This window comes from Neopsephotus bourkii, unplaced genomic scaffold, assembly GCF_033783945.1.
Source record: "Neopsephotus bourkii isolate Nb327-2 ecotype Australia unplaced genomic scaffold, CSIRO-AGI_Nbou_v1 NB_1346, whole genome shotgun sequence".
NCBI lineage: Eukaryota > Metazoa > Chordata > Aves > Psittaciformes > Psittacidae > Neopsephotus > Neopsephotus bourkii.
In genome coordinates, this window is record NW_026901826.1 from 205,294 (window position 1) to 219,277 (window position 13,984).

The window sequence follows — 13,984 nt, forward strand, 5'->3', positions numbered from 1 at the left end:
CCTGAAGGGGAGACCTTAGAGCAGCTCCAGTGCCTAAAGGGGCTGCAGGAAACCTGGAGAGGGGCTTGGGACAAGGGCCTGTAGGGACAGGGCAAGGGGAATGGCTTGAACCTGCCCGAGGGGAGACTGAGCTGAGCTCTTAGGCAGAAGCTCTTCCCTGTGAGGGTGCTGAGGCGCTGGCACAGGGTGCCCAGAGAAAGATGTCCATACACTGGGATTTGAATCCTGTTTGTCCTGCTGCCCTCATCCTGTTGCAAACAGCATTTCCTGCATCTCAGCCATTCCATATGGAAAACCAAAGCTGAGCCTAACCTGTGGAACAAGGGCCTGTGAAGCTTTGAGATGGGATGCCCATGGCCCACAGTGCTAGCAGGAGGAGAGCAGAGGGTGCTGCTCCCCAGTAACACAGCAGCAGAGTTTGGATGGGCAGAACTGTCAACAGTTCACAGCACTGCCCCTTTTTAAGACCAATGACTATTTACAGCTTGACTCACAGAACAGAACGGATGCCTTATGACATTATTCAGCCTGAAGGAATGGAGTTCCCTGGTAGCACATCAAAGTCAACTTGCTGAGCAGCACTGGGGAGGAAACGGGGTGAAACTCGCTCTTGTGCAGAGGGAAAGAGGGACAGGATGGGAGCAGGGGAGCCTCACACAGCTGCAGTTGGGATGCAGCTCCAAGATGCTTCTCTCTTGCCCTCCCCGCTCCTGAGGCTCTAGCACACACAGAAGAACACTGATAATTACAACCCCAGGATGACTTTCCATAGGGACTGCTCCCATAGGAAAGCCAGGAGAGGAAGATTCAAGAGTTTTGTGCAGATTTGCCCTTGGTAGCAATGAAAACCCCAGACCCCAGTGTCAGATGAGGATGAGAGAGGCTCTAGAGCCGGCTCCCCCCTGCCCTGGTAGCACTGGGGCTGAAGCTGTGAGCTCCATGCACTGGTTTTCTCCTCATGGCCATAAATGGAATACTCAGCATTCACATTACAGAGGCTTGTATCATCTCCTGCCTTCATAAACCAGCCACAGCCACTGGCAGAGAGCTGCTAGAGTCAGAGACGGGGTCCTTGGGCTTAGTTCTGCATGGTTAGAATATGAACTAAGCAGCAAGTTCCCCTCCTGAGCCTATGGGGCTGACGTACCTTCAGGAAACCCTACCTCAATTTCAAGGGATGGGAATGATCTTTGACTTTATATCCACCCAACCCTTGGAGCACAGTGGAAACCTCTAAGGAAGCACCATAAAGGCAGAGTTCAGCTGATGCCAGGTCTAAGAAGTTAACACAAGCAGCAGCTGACACGAACCACCACGTGCACTGCAAGGACAACGCGTGCATCCTCCATCGGGACCAAAACCTCCCATCAGAGCTGCTCAGTGCTCAGCACGGCCCTAAGCCTGAGCTGCAGCAGCAGGGTGGGTTCCTGTGTGCTCCATCGCAGGAGCAGCCAGCAGGATCACTTAGCTGCGATGGAGAAGATGGATGTTCCTAACAGGTGAATGAAAAGGAAACCTGGAATGGTTGGAATCCCACCAGCACACAGGGCTGAGCAGAGACACTCACCTGGTCCTTCTTGCTTAGAGGGAATGATTTCCAAGCACATAACCTCACTTTTCCTTCCTGGTTTGGGGGCCTGCAAAGGAAGAGTCCACACCGTGACTGCAGCGAAGATGATGCGAGCTGAGCACAGCTCTCTTTGGCTCTGAGTTTTGGCACATCCATGTGTTTTCCCCACACATTTTCACTGGAACATGACTCACTTTAACCTTAAACCACAAATTTAGCACAGTAAATTGAGCCCAAATGGGATTCAGCTTGGGTTTGGGATCGGTTGCTACTGCTTGGTCCTTCTTCCGTGGGAGTGGAAGGGTGCTCACGTTGACATCATCACTGAAGGATGAGCCCCGCATCATCTGCCTTTGCTAACCAGGACCTGCTTGGCAGTGGAAAAGGTTGGTACCAGCTCTATGGCTGCCACAAGCCATGATCCTGGTGGCCAAAACTCCTTTACGATGGCCCCACATGGAGCACTGTCACTCATGCAAGTGTTTTGTATGTGTTTAAGGTACCTTTACAGCAGCACATGGGTGTGAAGTCTCTGAAACACAGCGATGTAACAGCTAATCACAGGGACAGTCAATGGTGGGTATCGCAGGGACCTCACTGCAGCTCATGACCCTGCACAGACAGAAACCAGCTCACATTAAAGAAGGATTTGGGAAGTCAAGGCCGGGGTTTTGCTCTTTTTTGGGTTGTTTTTTTAAAGGTTCATAAGTTTCTTTCTTTGCTGCCCTCTGATTGGGACACAGGGGCTTGGAGCAAGCTGCTCCAGTGGAAGGGGTCCCTGCCCATGGCAGAGGTTGGAGCTGGGTGACCTTTAAGGTCCCTTCCAACCCAAACCAGTGTCTGTGATGAAAAAGGTTTCACATTAAGCGGCCAAATCCCAAATCGCTTCCATGAAGGATTCAAATCTACTTTCTTTGCATGCAGAAGAGCCCAGGCCGGGTCAGTCTGCTGCAGACCATTCAGTTTGCTCACTGACCACGACCTTGTTATTTCTGGCCCTCTCCTTGCACTGCTTGCATGTCATCTGCATTGTTGAAAGTCCAAACAAGATCACTTCAGCTTGCAGCTCCGGCCCTTCTCGTTTCATACATCACCGCTCCCGCTGGAATCACAGCTTTGCATGGTATTTTGTCCATGTGCAAGAAGCAGAAGAGAAACCAGCTTACCCCTCTGAAATCCCATTGGCTCTGCAGTGCTGACAGCAGGGAAAACCCGCAGGCGGGTTAACAGATGTGATGGGGAGGCAGAGAATTCCTGCTTCAGCCTTGTTTCAGCAGCCCTAGGGGTAGGAACCAACATGATGCTGGTTAAGAGCTCTGCACCTCACTAGTAACTGACCTGGTGCATGTCCCTGTTATGGCTCATCATGGTTAGCATCAGCAGCACTTGCCCAATCCCATCCCTTCTTGCAGATCCCTCGAGTCTTCAGGTATTTAAGAGAAATCTGCTTATTCACATTTCTTCCCCCTTTTCCTTTCCCTGGTTAAAGCGCTCAGCTCCACTCTTGATTCAGATTACACAAAGATCTACTTACACTTGGGGTCTATGTGCTCATCCCGCTGCCCTAAGCCCTGAGAGCAGAGGAAGAGGACAAGGCTTTCCTTGGAGCTGTTAAAGGCACCACGGACACCAGACCTGGGGCTGCTCCCTCCATGGTTGAGGTCCTCTGAAAGCAGCAACGCTCTTGAAACAGAACACAGGATGAGGCCATGGGTTTCACATTGACAGTTTTATTAACGCCAACTGGTTTAATCTTCGTTTTCTTTTTAAACAATAGCACAAAACCGGGTGAGGGAAGCAGTCTGACATTAGTCTGATGACCTTCCGAAACACAGTGAAGCCACACCACATAGGACTTCCTGTTAAAGGGTAAAAAGAGATGGAACTCCCAACCTTTGTAATTAGAGGGTGTCGTGCCTGGTTAGTAGACCACGCTGCTTTGGGAAGGGAATGATGGCACAGAGCTTGGACTTCATCAGCACGTCAGTCATCACTAATTTAAGGCTTCTGAATCAAATGACCATCGACATCACAAGAAAGGAACAAGAAGCTACCGTTGCTAGGGCCAGGAGGAGCTTGGATAAGCTGGGTCTTTTAGCCAGGTTAATGGTGTGTCTCGAGGAGGAGAGGCCTGCCCCAAGAGCAGCCACACGGGAGTCACCTCCTCATCTGCATGCATGGGGAGGGTGCAATTTAGGGAGGGAGTGTGTGTGCAGGGGGGGGTAATAAAGAAAACCCAAACAAATTGCATGACTCTTTCTCTTCTTTAATGTGGCTATGAAAGATGTTTCCTTACAATCCCGTTATCTCTAAGAAGGACATCAGCAAGTGGATCCAAGGAGGAAAACCGAAGAGCAACAGAACAGTTTGTCTTTGTGCTGAGAGGTAACACAAAAGGGAGGGAACTCGCTATCCTGAGGTTGGGGGGGGGAGTAAGGGGGTGCTGCAGGAACATCTCTCCCCAAAACCTCACGCTTCCAATGCTGCACGGACTCTATGTTATACCAGCTACCTGCCTTCCCCAGCGACCTGTTCCACACCGCCACGCTCAAGAGGGCATTCACCCAAGTCCTGCCCCGGGCTCGCCACAAAATGCCACTGACCCAGAAACCAGTGGGTTCCTTTGATTTGAGAACTTGGTTTTGGGAGGGGAGGGTGTAAAAACCAGAACATCTGTCAAGAAGTGTCAGGAGGGGGGTGTTAAATAGTTGAACCACTGACAAGGCTTGAGGAAGTTTCACAGTTTTGTTATGCTCTAGTTTATTACTATCATATTTACACATTTTTCTCTCTCTTTTTTTTTTCCTTTCTTTTTTTTGTGTGTGGTTTGTGTTGGTTTTTTTTTGCTGAATTGCTGAGAATTTGACTAGGATTTCAATCTGGAGTGTGAGCAGGAACCAGTTAAACTACATTCATTGTCCAATCCCCACTGGCTTGAGAAAAAAAGACTCCAAATTCTTGGCATTACGAATCAGGTGGTGGGGTCGCTCCTCCCTCTCCCCATGAGGCGGCAGCAGGACTGCAGCAGGGGCATGCACAGCTTCACACCATGGCTGGTGGGGCCTTGCGCTGCAGGAAGTACTGGTGGATGTTGTCGGCGTCCCTCTTGAGCCAAGCTGCGTTGAGCAGGATGTTCTCGCAGCACTGCTGCACCGTGCGCTCTGCTGATGGAGCTGGGTGACTCTCAAAGAAGGCCTGTATGGGGAGACAAGGAGGCACAAAAGCACAATGGAGTCAGTTGTAAATAATGTTAAGTGTGATGGCTTTGTAATGGAAAAGGTACATAAGCATCCATCAGGGTGGAACACGGGCACAGGGGAGATTAGAAGTCACCGAGCTCCCTGGGTTATACAGCTATGGGATTGAGGTTCTACAGCAGAGCACTCATGAGACCCAACTGTGTGCAGTGCTGGTGTCCTCAGCAACAGGACTTGGAGCTGTTGGAGCAAGGCCAGATGAGGCCATGAAGATGAGCAGGGGCTGGAGGAGCTCCCATATGGAGCCAGGCTGAGAACATTGGGGCTGTTCAGGCTGGAGAAGAGAAGCTGCGTGGAGACCTCAGAGCAGCTTCCACTGTCTGAAGGGGCCTACAAGGATGCTGGGTATGGGACTTGAGTGATAGGACAAGGGGTGATGGGTTCTGACTGAAACAGGGGAAGTTCAGGTTGGAGATAAGGAAGAAGCTCTCCCCTGTGAGGGTGCTGAGGCACTGCCACAGGGTGCCCAGAGAAGTGGTGAATGCTCCATCCCTAGCAGTGTTCAAGGCCAGCGCCTTGGGCAACATGGTCTAGTGTGATGCATCCCTGTCCATGGCAGGGGGTTGGAACTGCAAGATCTTAAGGTCCTTTCCAACCCTAAGTATTCTGTGATTCTATGCCCATGGTCCTGCTCCCACCAACATCACACACTGAGGCATTTGCAGGCTGCTTGTCACATTTGGAATATGGGCAACTTCAGGTACAGCAAAATGCTCCATTTCTCTGCTCAGGAAAAGCAGCATTTCTACACCAGGGACAGCAAGCAGCACTTGAGATGAGTTCAGTCCCTCATTGGGAAGCAACAAGCGAGCAGCAAATCAAGTGTGTATTTCTGGATACTTGGAAGAAGACACTAACAGAAGCCTCGAGTCATTTTGCAGAAGCATTTGTCTGGGTATCAGATTGCTGAGCGTTCTACCTAGGCCTCTTTCCAAGCTGCATAATGACCTCCAAGCACCAGCAGCACTCAGGAGTTTTGCTGAATAGTCTCACATTTCTTCCTCCAGAAGCAACAATATCGATCCCTTGCAAACAGCTGAAGAAACTGCACCAGAGGCTGCTGTGACTTTGCATTTTAGGGTTGGTTAAAGGGCAGAGCAAGCTGGCATGGCTGGGAGTCACCCTCATGTCCAGTACAGGGTGACACAGAGACGCAGCCGCATGAAGTGCACCAGCTAAAGGCCTGCTGCCTCAGGGAGCAACCCTGGAAAGCAGCTCTGATTTGGTCTGGGAAGTGGTTTGGGAAGTGTTCTTTAAGACTATAGAGGAAGATTCCTCTGTGAAATCACTTCTGCTACTAAATCCTTTCTAAGAAGAGATCACTGGGTGATAAACACTGATGGATGGAGTTCACGGCTCAGCTTGTCCTTTCAATAAGAATCCCTCCCAAGCAATTTCCTAACAAGAAATTGATAATTAAGGGCCATATTTTTGTTTCTTCTTCCAAGGAGTCCCTGTAAATGGGCAAAGAGTAAATGATAAAAGCTACCCACACCATCAGAACTCTGCCAAGCCCAGTGCCTGTGCTCCCAAACCGAGGGGATGCTCAAGCCCAGCACTGAAATCCCACCACCTTGAGCCACCAACTTCACAACAGACTCTCTACAAACACGTTCACCTGCTTTGCATCAAAGCCTTGCTCTTAGTGCCCAGCACAAATGATCACATAAAGCTGTTTAACATGGAATTTAACCAGTTCCTGCTGTGTTAATTCCCCTGGGTGCTAGTGCCATCAGCCCCAAATGTGTTGTATCAGTGTGGGGAGGGAGAAAGTGGCAGCTTGAGTTTCAGCTTACTACAGAAGTTGTGACAACTACTGGCTTTACTACAGCTATCTTTAAAGGTTGTCTTTTGGGGAGGCTTAAAATCCCTGCCAGAAACTGGGCTGGATTTGCTAAAGTTTCAATGAGTGAAAGTAATGAAATGGGAATCACATTGCTCTGAAAATGCCAATTTAACACCTTTCAATAAAATAACCTAAAGCAATCTGGGAACTGGGCAACAGACAAAATAGAGGCACAGTTCAAAGCACAAACTCATGCCTCTTCCATCAGTGCTTACAGCCCAGGGCACACAACGTTTGTCACAGATGAAGTTCATCGCTCCTTTCCTTACAATGTCTTACCTTAACTTCTGCAGCCATTTTATCATTTGCAAATCCATCCACTGTTAGCTGAAGGAAAAAAAACACCACATTAACCAAGGGTAAGCATTTAGCATCTCAGATCTAACAGTTTAGGTTTGGTCCTGTACATGAACAGGGTTTGTCTCAGCTGCACGTACCTTTATTAGTCTGGATATTAAGAATCCACCTTGGTATCGATTATAAAGTTCCTCCCAATTGTCCCTTACAAATTTCCAAGCAGCTTTCCTCCCCTGCTTGCTGCCTCCAGCTACTCCACCAATAACAGATACCGTGTCCTGGGGACGTACCTCTTCCTGAAGGTGAGAGTGTAGACAGGTATTCAAGAGTGTTCCAACAAATACAACATCCTGGCTTTATGCACTTCTACATCCCATCTGTGAACGCCACCTTCATCTTCCCCTCCCAAGCTTTAAGATACAACTCAGAGATTTAATCCTCCTATTCCTCCTATTCTAATGCATTCCAAGCACTCCATCAGCAGAGGTGAAGGAAGCAGCAGCTTTCCCAATGACTTACTGAAAGTGCAAAGGTGAGAACTTTTTGAATCAGTTCTGGTTGAGAGATGGCTCCAAGAACTCGTTCGATTCGGTTCTTCTCCTCCTGCATGTCTGCTTGCTTGTGAAGCTTCAAAGCCAAAGGGAGTAATATTAGTGCACACGATTAAATGCTGTCTTCTTACCCAGCACTGAACTAAAGCTGCTAGATTAGTTGTCAAGGGTAATACATGACAAATTGAACTTGTTCATGAATCATCCTGCAGCTCTCCACATTACAGACCTCATTACACGTACATCAGCGGGAATTACCAGTAGTAATAAACTCATCTTCACCACTATATAAGGTCAAGGAGGACCACGCCTCCCAGCAATGAGAAAGAATCCTAAACTGAAAGCTGCAACACTCCACTAGGTGGCAATTTCCTACTACACATGGACCAAGGAAGCCCATAAGGAAGCCCAAGAGTTCACATCATCTGTAGAACATCAGCTACTACGTCTTAGAGGAACTTGTAGGGTGGAATATTTAGCTTCTCGTTGCATAAGCTGGCAGTGGTAACGAGAGTGTGCACTCACCTTCAGCATAGTGTCTAAAGTAGTACTATCTCCATGCTTCAAAATAGTTAGATATACCTAAGACAGAGCATAAACAAGGAAGGTCCTTCAAAACCCACACTTTCAGAAATGCAACCATCAATCTCTACATGTTTGGGTTAGATTTCAGGCAAGTGAACAGATCTGGCACTGATCCCTTCCATGTTAAAAGTGGATTTGAGAGATGCATCAACTCCTTCAGCTCCTCCTCAATTTCAGCATGATTTTGGTTAATTTCAACCATGGCAAAACACTAGAAATGGAGAGCTTTGTACCAAGCCACACCTAAGCATTAAGTACTTCATATATGCTCAGTACATATCCACCATAGTCAGACTTTGTGCTCTGCAGAGCCAAGCTGACCATGATGCTTTCGAACCTGGAGGATGCAGGCAGGTCATGGCTGGATGCAAGTGAGTAGAAGTTCAGCACTGCACCTAAATAGTCTTCAAAACCCAAAGAGCAACACACTCTAGAGACCGGAGTTGCCCTGTGGCTGTCAGTGTGGTACAGCTGAGCTTATGAGTTAGGACTATGTATTGGCCATGAGAGATGAGGCTTACTTGATTCAAGAGACACAGATGACTGTACCATGCTCCCCAGTATAATTTTCCTCATAACTGGACTTCTCCAAGCTCCCACTACCTCTGCCAAAACCAGCTGGTCCCATACCTTCCCTATCCTTGGAAATCCAAGAGCTCAGTGCACACAGTCCTAAGACAGAGGGGACAGCCTTTAGAGAACCAACATTTACAGTAACCTACAGGACTCCTCAGATCAGCTGACAGCACATGCTTTCCTTCCACATGGTCCTTAAATCGGCGTCGGGCTTCTTCTAATGTCGCCTTGTGCCCAGCTTTTCCTAGTTTGCCCAAGACCAGCCCTCTCAGAAGTGCATCTAGATGACCTAATGAGTGAGGAGCAGGAGGAAAACAGTATTATTTGGAGACACAATTCAATAATTAAGTGTTCTTCTACCTAAAGTAATCAAGAAAGAGCTGTATAAGAACCCTTCCACATGCTTGAGGATATCGGAAGAAACCTTTTCTCACCTTCCTTGGTGCCAGCTGGAGAACACATTGGTTTTTTAGGGCAAGAGGGTCAGGAGAAGATGATTCCAGCCCAAACACATCAAGCTAGGCCTGCAACCTGAGCTAAGGCTGTACTAGTAACCATCTGCATCTACAACAGGGCTAGGACAAGCAAACACACACACATATGGCTTTCCAACCTTGCAGTCTAATGAGTTTTAGGCACTCCAATAGATGCAAAGCTAAAGAAGATCTGTAATCAGCCAGTGACCATTTTAGCTTGTGCTTGATAACAGGGGGTTATTGTGGGGGTTTGTGTGGTTTTAAGCATGGAAATACCCCTGAACACCCTCTTCAGCCTCTTCTTCCTCCCTTCTCTCCCCGTTCCCAATATCTTGATGGCTCATTTAGACAGGAGTTTTCCAAAAGCACTACTGGATTTCAGAGCATAAGTTTCCTACCCTCTCCAGGTTTGGGGTCCCATCCCAGTCTCTCCCCTATTGGTGAAAAGACATCTTTCACGAACACCTGGATTTCCTCATAGAAGTCTGTGTGGGACAAGAGAGTTGAGAGAATCTCCAGGTTACAGCTGAGGTCGCTCCACACAGTATAATTGGGCTCATTCACAAAAGCTTCCATGACTTTTAGAACCTCTACAGTGCTAATGATTCCAGCTCGGGCCTGGGAGAGGAAAAAACACAGATTAATCTTACTTCCAAAGAGAATTAAGCCATTTAAGAGCACATCACATTATATTATAGCCTTCAGTTTGCACAGCCTGCATATAAACTCTAGTTTCTCTGTTGCGGGGTTCTGCCAAGATGAGTTAACACTGGAGTCAAAGCACCTCATGGCACACGATGCTTTTTATGCACAGGTAAGCACTTTACAAGGAGGCAGCTACACAATTCTAAGCACATTTTACAACCAAGAAACAGAGAAGGAAATCAAATGACTTAACAGAATTGCAGCGATGCTGGCAAGCACAAGCAAACCCCCAGAGTTATTCTCAGCCACCCACCAGCAATCTTATTTTAACTAAAAACTGTAAAGATTTAGAGACTGAAGTTTTGCTTTTTGGGAATGAAAAGCTGCAGAAGTCTGCTTCCTGCTGCACCCATGAAGCAGTACAAGAAGTACCACTGCCTTTGCACCCCTGCCAGGGAGAGCTGATGTGAACTGCTTTACAGAGGCATGAAAACACCTCTACACTTAGTGCAGTTGGTAATACCTCCTGTAGATGCCTCCCATTTCTGTTAATCTGGAACTAGACTAGTAATTTATGGTACTGGAAAAGAGGTGAAGATCAATTTTTATTATCTAAGCTATATTCACCTATGATAAAAACATGATTAATACTGAAACCAAAAGAGGAGCCTAACACAATGTTCTTACGTGTATGATTTGCTCATTGGACTGCCCAGAGAAGCTGTGGCTGCCCCATCCCTGCCAGTGCTCAAGGCCAGGTTGGACACAGGGGCTTGGAGCAAGCTGCTCCAGTGGAAGGGGTCCCTGCCCATGGCAAGGGTTTGGAACTGGATAAGCTTTAAGGTCCCTTCAACCCAAACCAGTCTGGGATTCAGGCTGCAGTCTCAAACCCCTTCAACTAAACCACAACAGGAGTTACAAGCTAGAGAGACAGGGTATCAAGCCCACATGTTTAGAAGTCTCCATACACTTGCTGACTAGCAAGAAGAAGAAACACACTGTGAAATGCAGAGTACAGCAGCTGATGGTTCAGAGCTGGCAACACCAGCTTAGGGGGCAATCCCAGTGAGAAGCCCCAACAGGCACCTCCTCCAGTGGAGGACCGTTACAAGCCCAACTGCATAAGGCACATGGTGCTGACAGGGTTTGATAAAGTCAAGTGGATCATTGAAATCTCCTTATTTTGAGGAGTTAAAAGAAAGCAGGTTCTCAAAATGATTTTGGAAGTAAGAACCCTACAGTTCTTCCCCTCCAGAGTGCAACAGGAGTTCTAGACGCTGCTTCCATAGGGTTTAAGTCTTAGACTACAAGTTAGAACTTGTCAAGGTAATAGCTGTGATGTATGCAATAATCCCAAAGGCACCTTGCCTCTTCAGAGACCCATTTCTGCAGTTCCTGTAGCTCTCCTATTAAATAGAGTAGCAAAGGGTTGCTTACCAGAGAGAAAAGATCATTCTGCAGGCCAAGCCTGTCCACAGGGGGTAGGGAGAGGTCTTTGATGGCTGGTATTAAACTCTCCAGCATGTCAGGGCTATACTGGGTACGGTAAAACCCAACTGTTCCAAGGTTTAACTGAAAAGTACCAAAAGAGTGAACAAGAATTAGAAGTAAGAAACAAAGGAGGAAATGCTTTTTAGTTTATGGACCATGAGATCTTTCTCAGTTTGGCTGGTGTCTGTGATAGACCTCAACTCACAGATTTGTACTCATCTGCCAACAGCAAAAGCCTTCCCACTAATGAGAGATGAACAGGACTATTTTTGCTCAGGATGGATTTTAACTAAACTGGGGCTGCCATAGGGTACCAGGAAAGCCTCCCCCCCAGTTCAACTCAACTGCTGCCTCTGGTTGCACACTGGTTTTATGGTTTGGGCTTCTATAAGGTTCAGGTTTTAATTGTCTAGACTAGTCTGGGAAGGCAAAGGACTACATTAAGTGTTATAGAGAGGAGCAGCACAGAGAGGCCCTTCCATAAGAAAAACAAGACTGTAGGGGAGGGGGGAGAATAAAAGAAGAGGCAAATGAAATGTGAGGGAACATGACAGTGACAGACTTCCTTCCAGGAATACGTGCTCCTTGGTGTCAACTCACCTTTACCCACTGGTCTGGTTTGGTGTCTTTCAAAACCAAGGTGAGCTCTGGTTTGTCCATCAGTATTTGCATTTTGGCACAGGTGGGGTCATCACTTGTACAAATACTTATGGGGACCATCCACATGGGCAAATCCTCCCCTGAGAGAAGAGATAACAAAAAGGAAGGGCTAAAGACAAAGAATGGGTGCACCCAACACTGAGATACCCTGCCTGATGTTCAGACTAGGCTCAGCAGCAGCTGAAGCAAGGCTCCTTAGACTGAAGTCTAAAAAGGCACAAATCTGAAGGAAAAGGGCAATTCTAGAGCTAAACCCCAAGAATCAATAAATCACCTTTCAAGCCAAATGCTTTAATTTCTCTAAGCATGGAAGACGGGTGGAATCTGTGTCTGCTTCCAGAGGCATTTTTATCTCAGCACTTCTATAAAGCCAGTAGCTTGCACAGTTCCTCAGATGGCCTTAAACTGGCCATCAGAAAAGCATCTTGGAATGAAACCCAAACCAAAGGCTGCAGATAAACACTGTTCTCCATGCAAGGAGGACATGGAAACCACATGTGAGAGCAGTCGAGCTTGGCTTTTCTACAGTTTAACAGATACTTCAACACATGTACCCAAGCAGAGCACCTGCCTGTGGTTTCATCTCTGCTATTGCACAGCAAGCAGTGCACACACCATTCCTGCTCTTAGCACTCATCTTACCAGTATATGGTCCACTGGCACAGAATTTCTTCTGGACTAACTTCAGCACTTTGTCATCTTCTTGCTGAGAGAGGGAAAAGAGAGAAAGGAATTCTCAGAACATCTCATCTGAGCTTCTCTATATCACGATTCATTCCTGTGCCCTCTGTTCAAAGGAGTAACTTACACTCCTCTAGAAAAAGAAGCTACCTCAAAAAACGATTCCAAAGCATTCATCACTGTTATTGTTAACACACACATACCCCATTCCTCATTTGAATTTGTCTGACTTCAGCTTCCAGGCAGTAATCCTCACTCACCCTGCAATCTTGTAGAATAAGCACAACTCAACTGGAGGGAGAAGCAAAACGTGTGGCAAAGGGAGCTAAGTCAGACACTCCCTCCCCCCAACACACACATTTCACACACAAAGAGCCAAGAGGCAAGGTCAGCAAACTCCCAGCACATGATCTAGAGAGCCTGTGGAATAATTCCATGTTGCTTTGCATTAGGTTCCTCAAGCGAGCTGCACTTCCCCTCTCTTCAACATAGAACTGTCACTCAACAGTGACCCACTGTGCTGCCTCCTGATCAAAGAGAGGGATTCACATAACTGGGAGCTCAAGACAGAACTTGCCATCTGAAGTGCTGAAAACCACACAGTTAGATTTACCTGTTCAGCTTCCACATAAATGAGTGGAAATCCCATTTGTTTGGTCCATGTGTTCATCACAGCAGCAATAGGTTTCCCACTAACTTCTTCCAGGCTTTCCCAGAGATCCTCTGCAGAAGAGAAGTCTGACTCAGGACTCCCAGAGTCTTGCCATGTCAGGCACTATTAGGGCACTCTGTGGGCACCGGATGGGGGAGGCTGTATTGCTACTCCTGTTTGTCCTTCATGTTTTGGGTTGTGCTTTTATCAAACCATAACAAGTGATAGGCAAGAAAAAGGCAATAGTTTAAACCACTCACGGGGGGGAAAGAGGGAGAAGAAATCTTCTTTACTCCTCAAAAAAATGCAATCAAGACACATTGTGATAAATGAGCAAAAAGGAGCATCAAATATTCAAAACGGTAAACAGAAAAAGCTTTTCCTTAAAGCTTTTCATCTATTATGCCAAGAGCTGATCGAACAACAGGGGCTGGTTTTGGCTGCTAGAGCATGATGTTCCTCTTCCATATTTATGCCTGCTACACAAAAAGGGTTCGAGTAAAGAAAGCGCTGTGCGATGTTAGGGAAGACTTTGAACTGTTTAATCATACATGCAATCAATACTGCAAAAGGAAGCCTGCAAAAAGGCTTACTTGGCAATTCAACATACTCCATTTCTAAATTAGATTAGGACACAGATGGGGTTATCAAGGGGAAATGCAGTGCTTGCAGATTACCCCAGCCACGTACTCCTGAG

At 47.2% G+C, this 13,984-nt stretch overlaps 1 protein-coding gene across 1 annotated transcript in view; it reads right to left on the reverse strand.

Annotated features, from left to right (window-relative positions):
• Positions 1-4,214: 4,214 nt before the first annotated feature.
• Positions 4,215-13,984, reverse strand: part of NPEPPS (aminopeptidase puromycin sensitive) — a 32,898-nt gene continuing 23,128 nt past the window's right edge. The window contains exons 13-23 of the mRNA XM_061366454.1: positions 13,249-13,358; positions 12,597-12,660; positions 11,895-12,034; positions 11,241-11,375; positions 9,557-9,776; positions 8,829-8,971; positions 8,047-8,103; positions 7,490-7,597; positions 7,111-7,266; positions 6,953-7,000; positions 4,215-4,765 (exon numbers count right to left, since the gene is read on the reverse strand). Of these exons, the coding sequence (XP_061222438.1) occupies positions 4,613-4,765; positions 6,953-7,000; positions 7,111-7,266; positions 7,490-7,597; positions 8,047-8,103; positions 8,829-8,971; positions 9,557-9,776; positions 11,241-11,375; positions 11,895-12,034; positions 12,597-12,660; positions 13,249-13,358 (1,334 nt within the window). The 3' untranslated portion in view covers positions 4,215-4,612. The remainder of the gene's footprint in view (positions 4,766-6,952; positions 7,001-7,110; positions 7,267-7,489; positions 7,598-8,046; positions 8,104-8,828; positions 8,972-9,556; positions 9,777-11,240; positions 11,376-11,894; positions 12,035-12,596; positions 12,661-13,248; positions 13,359-13,984) is intronic.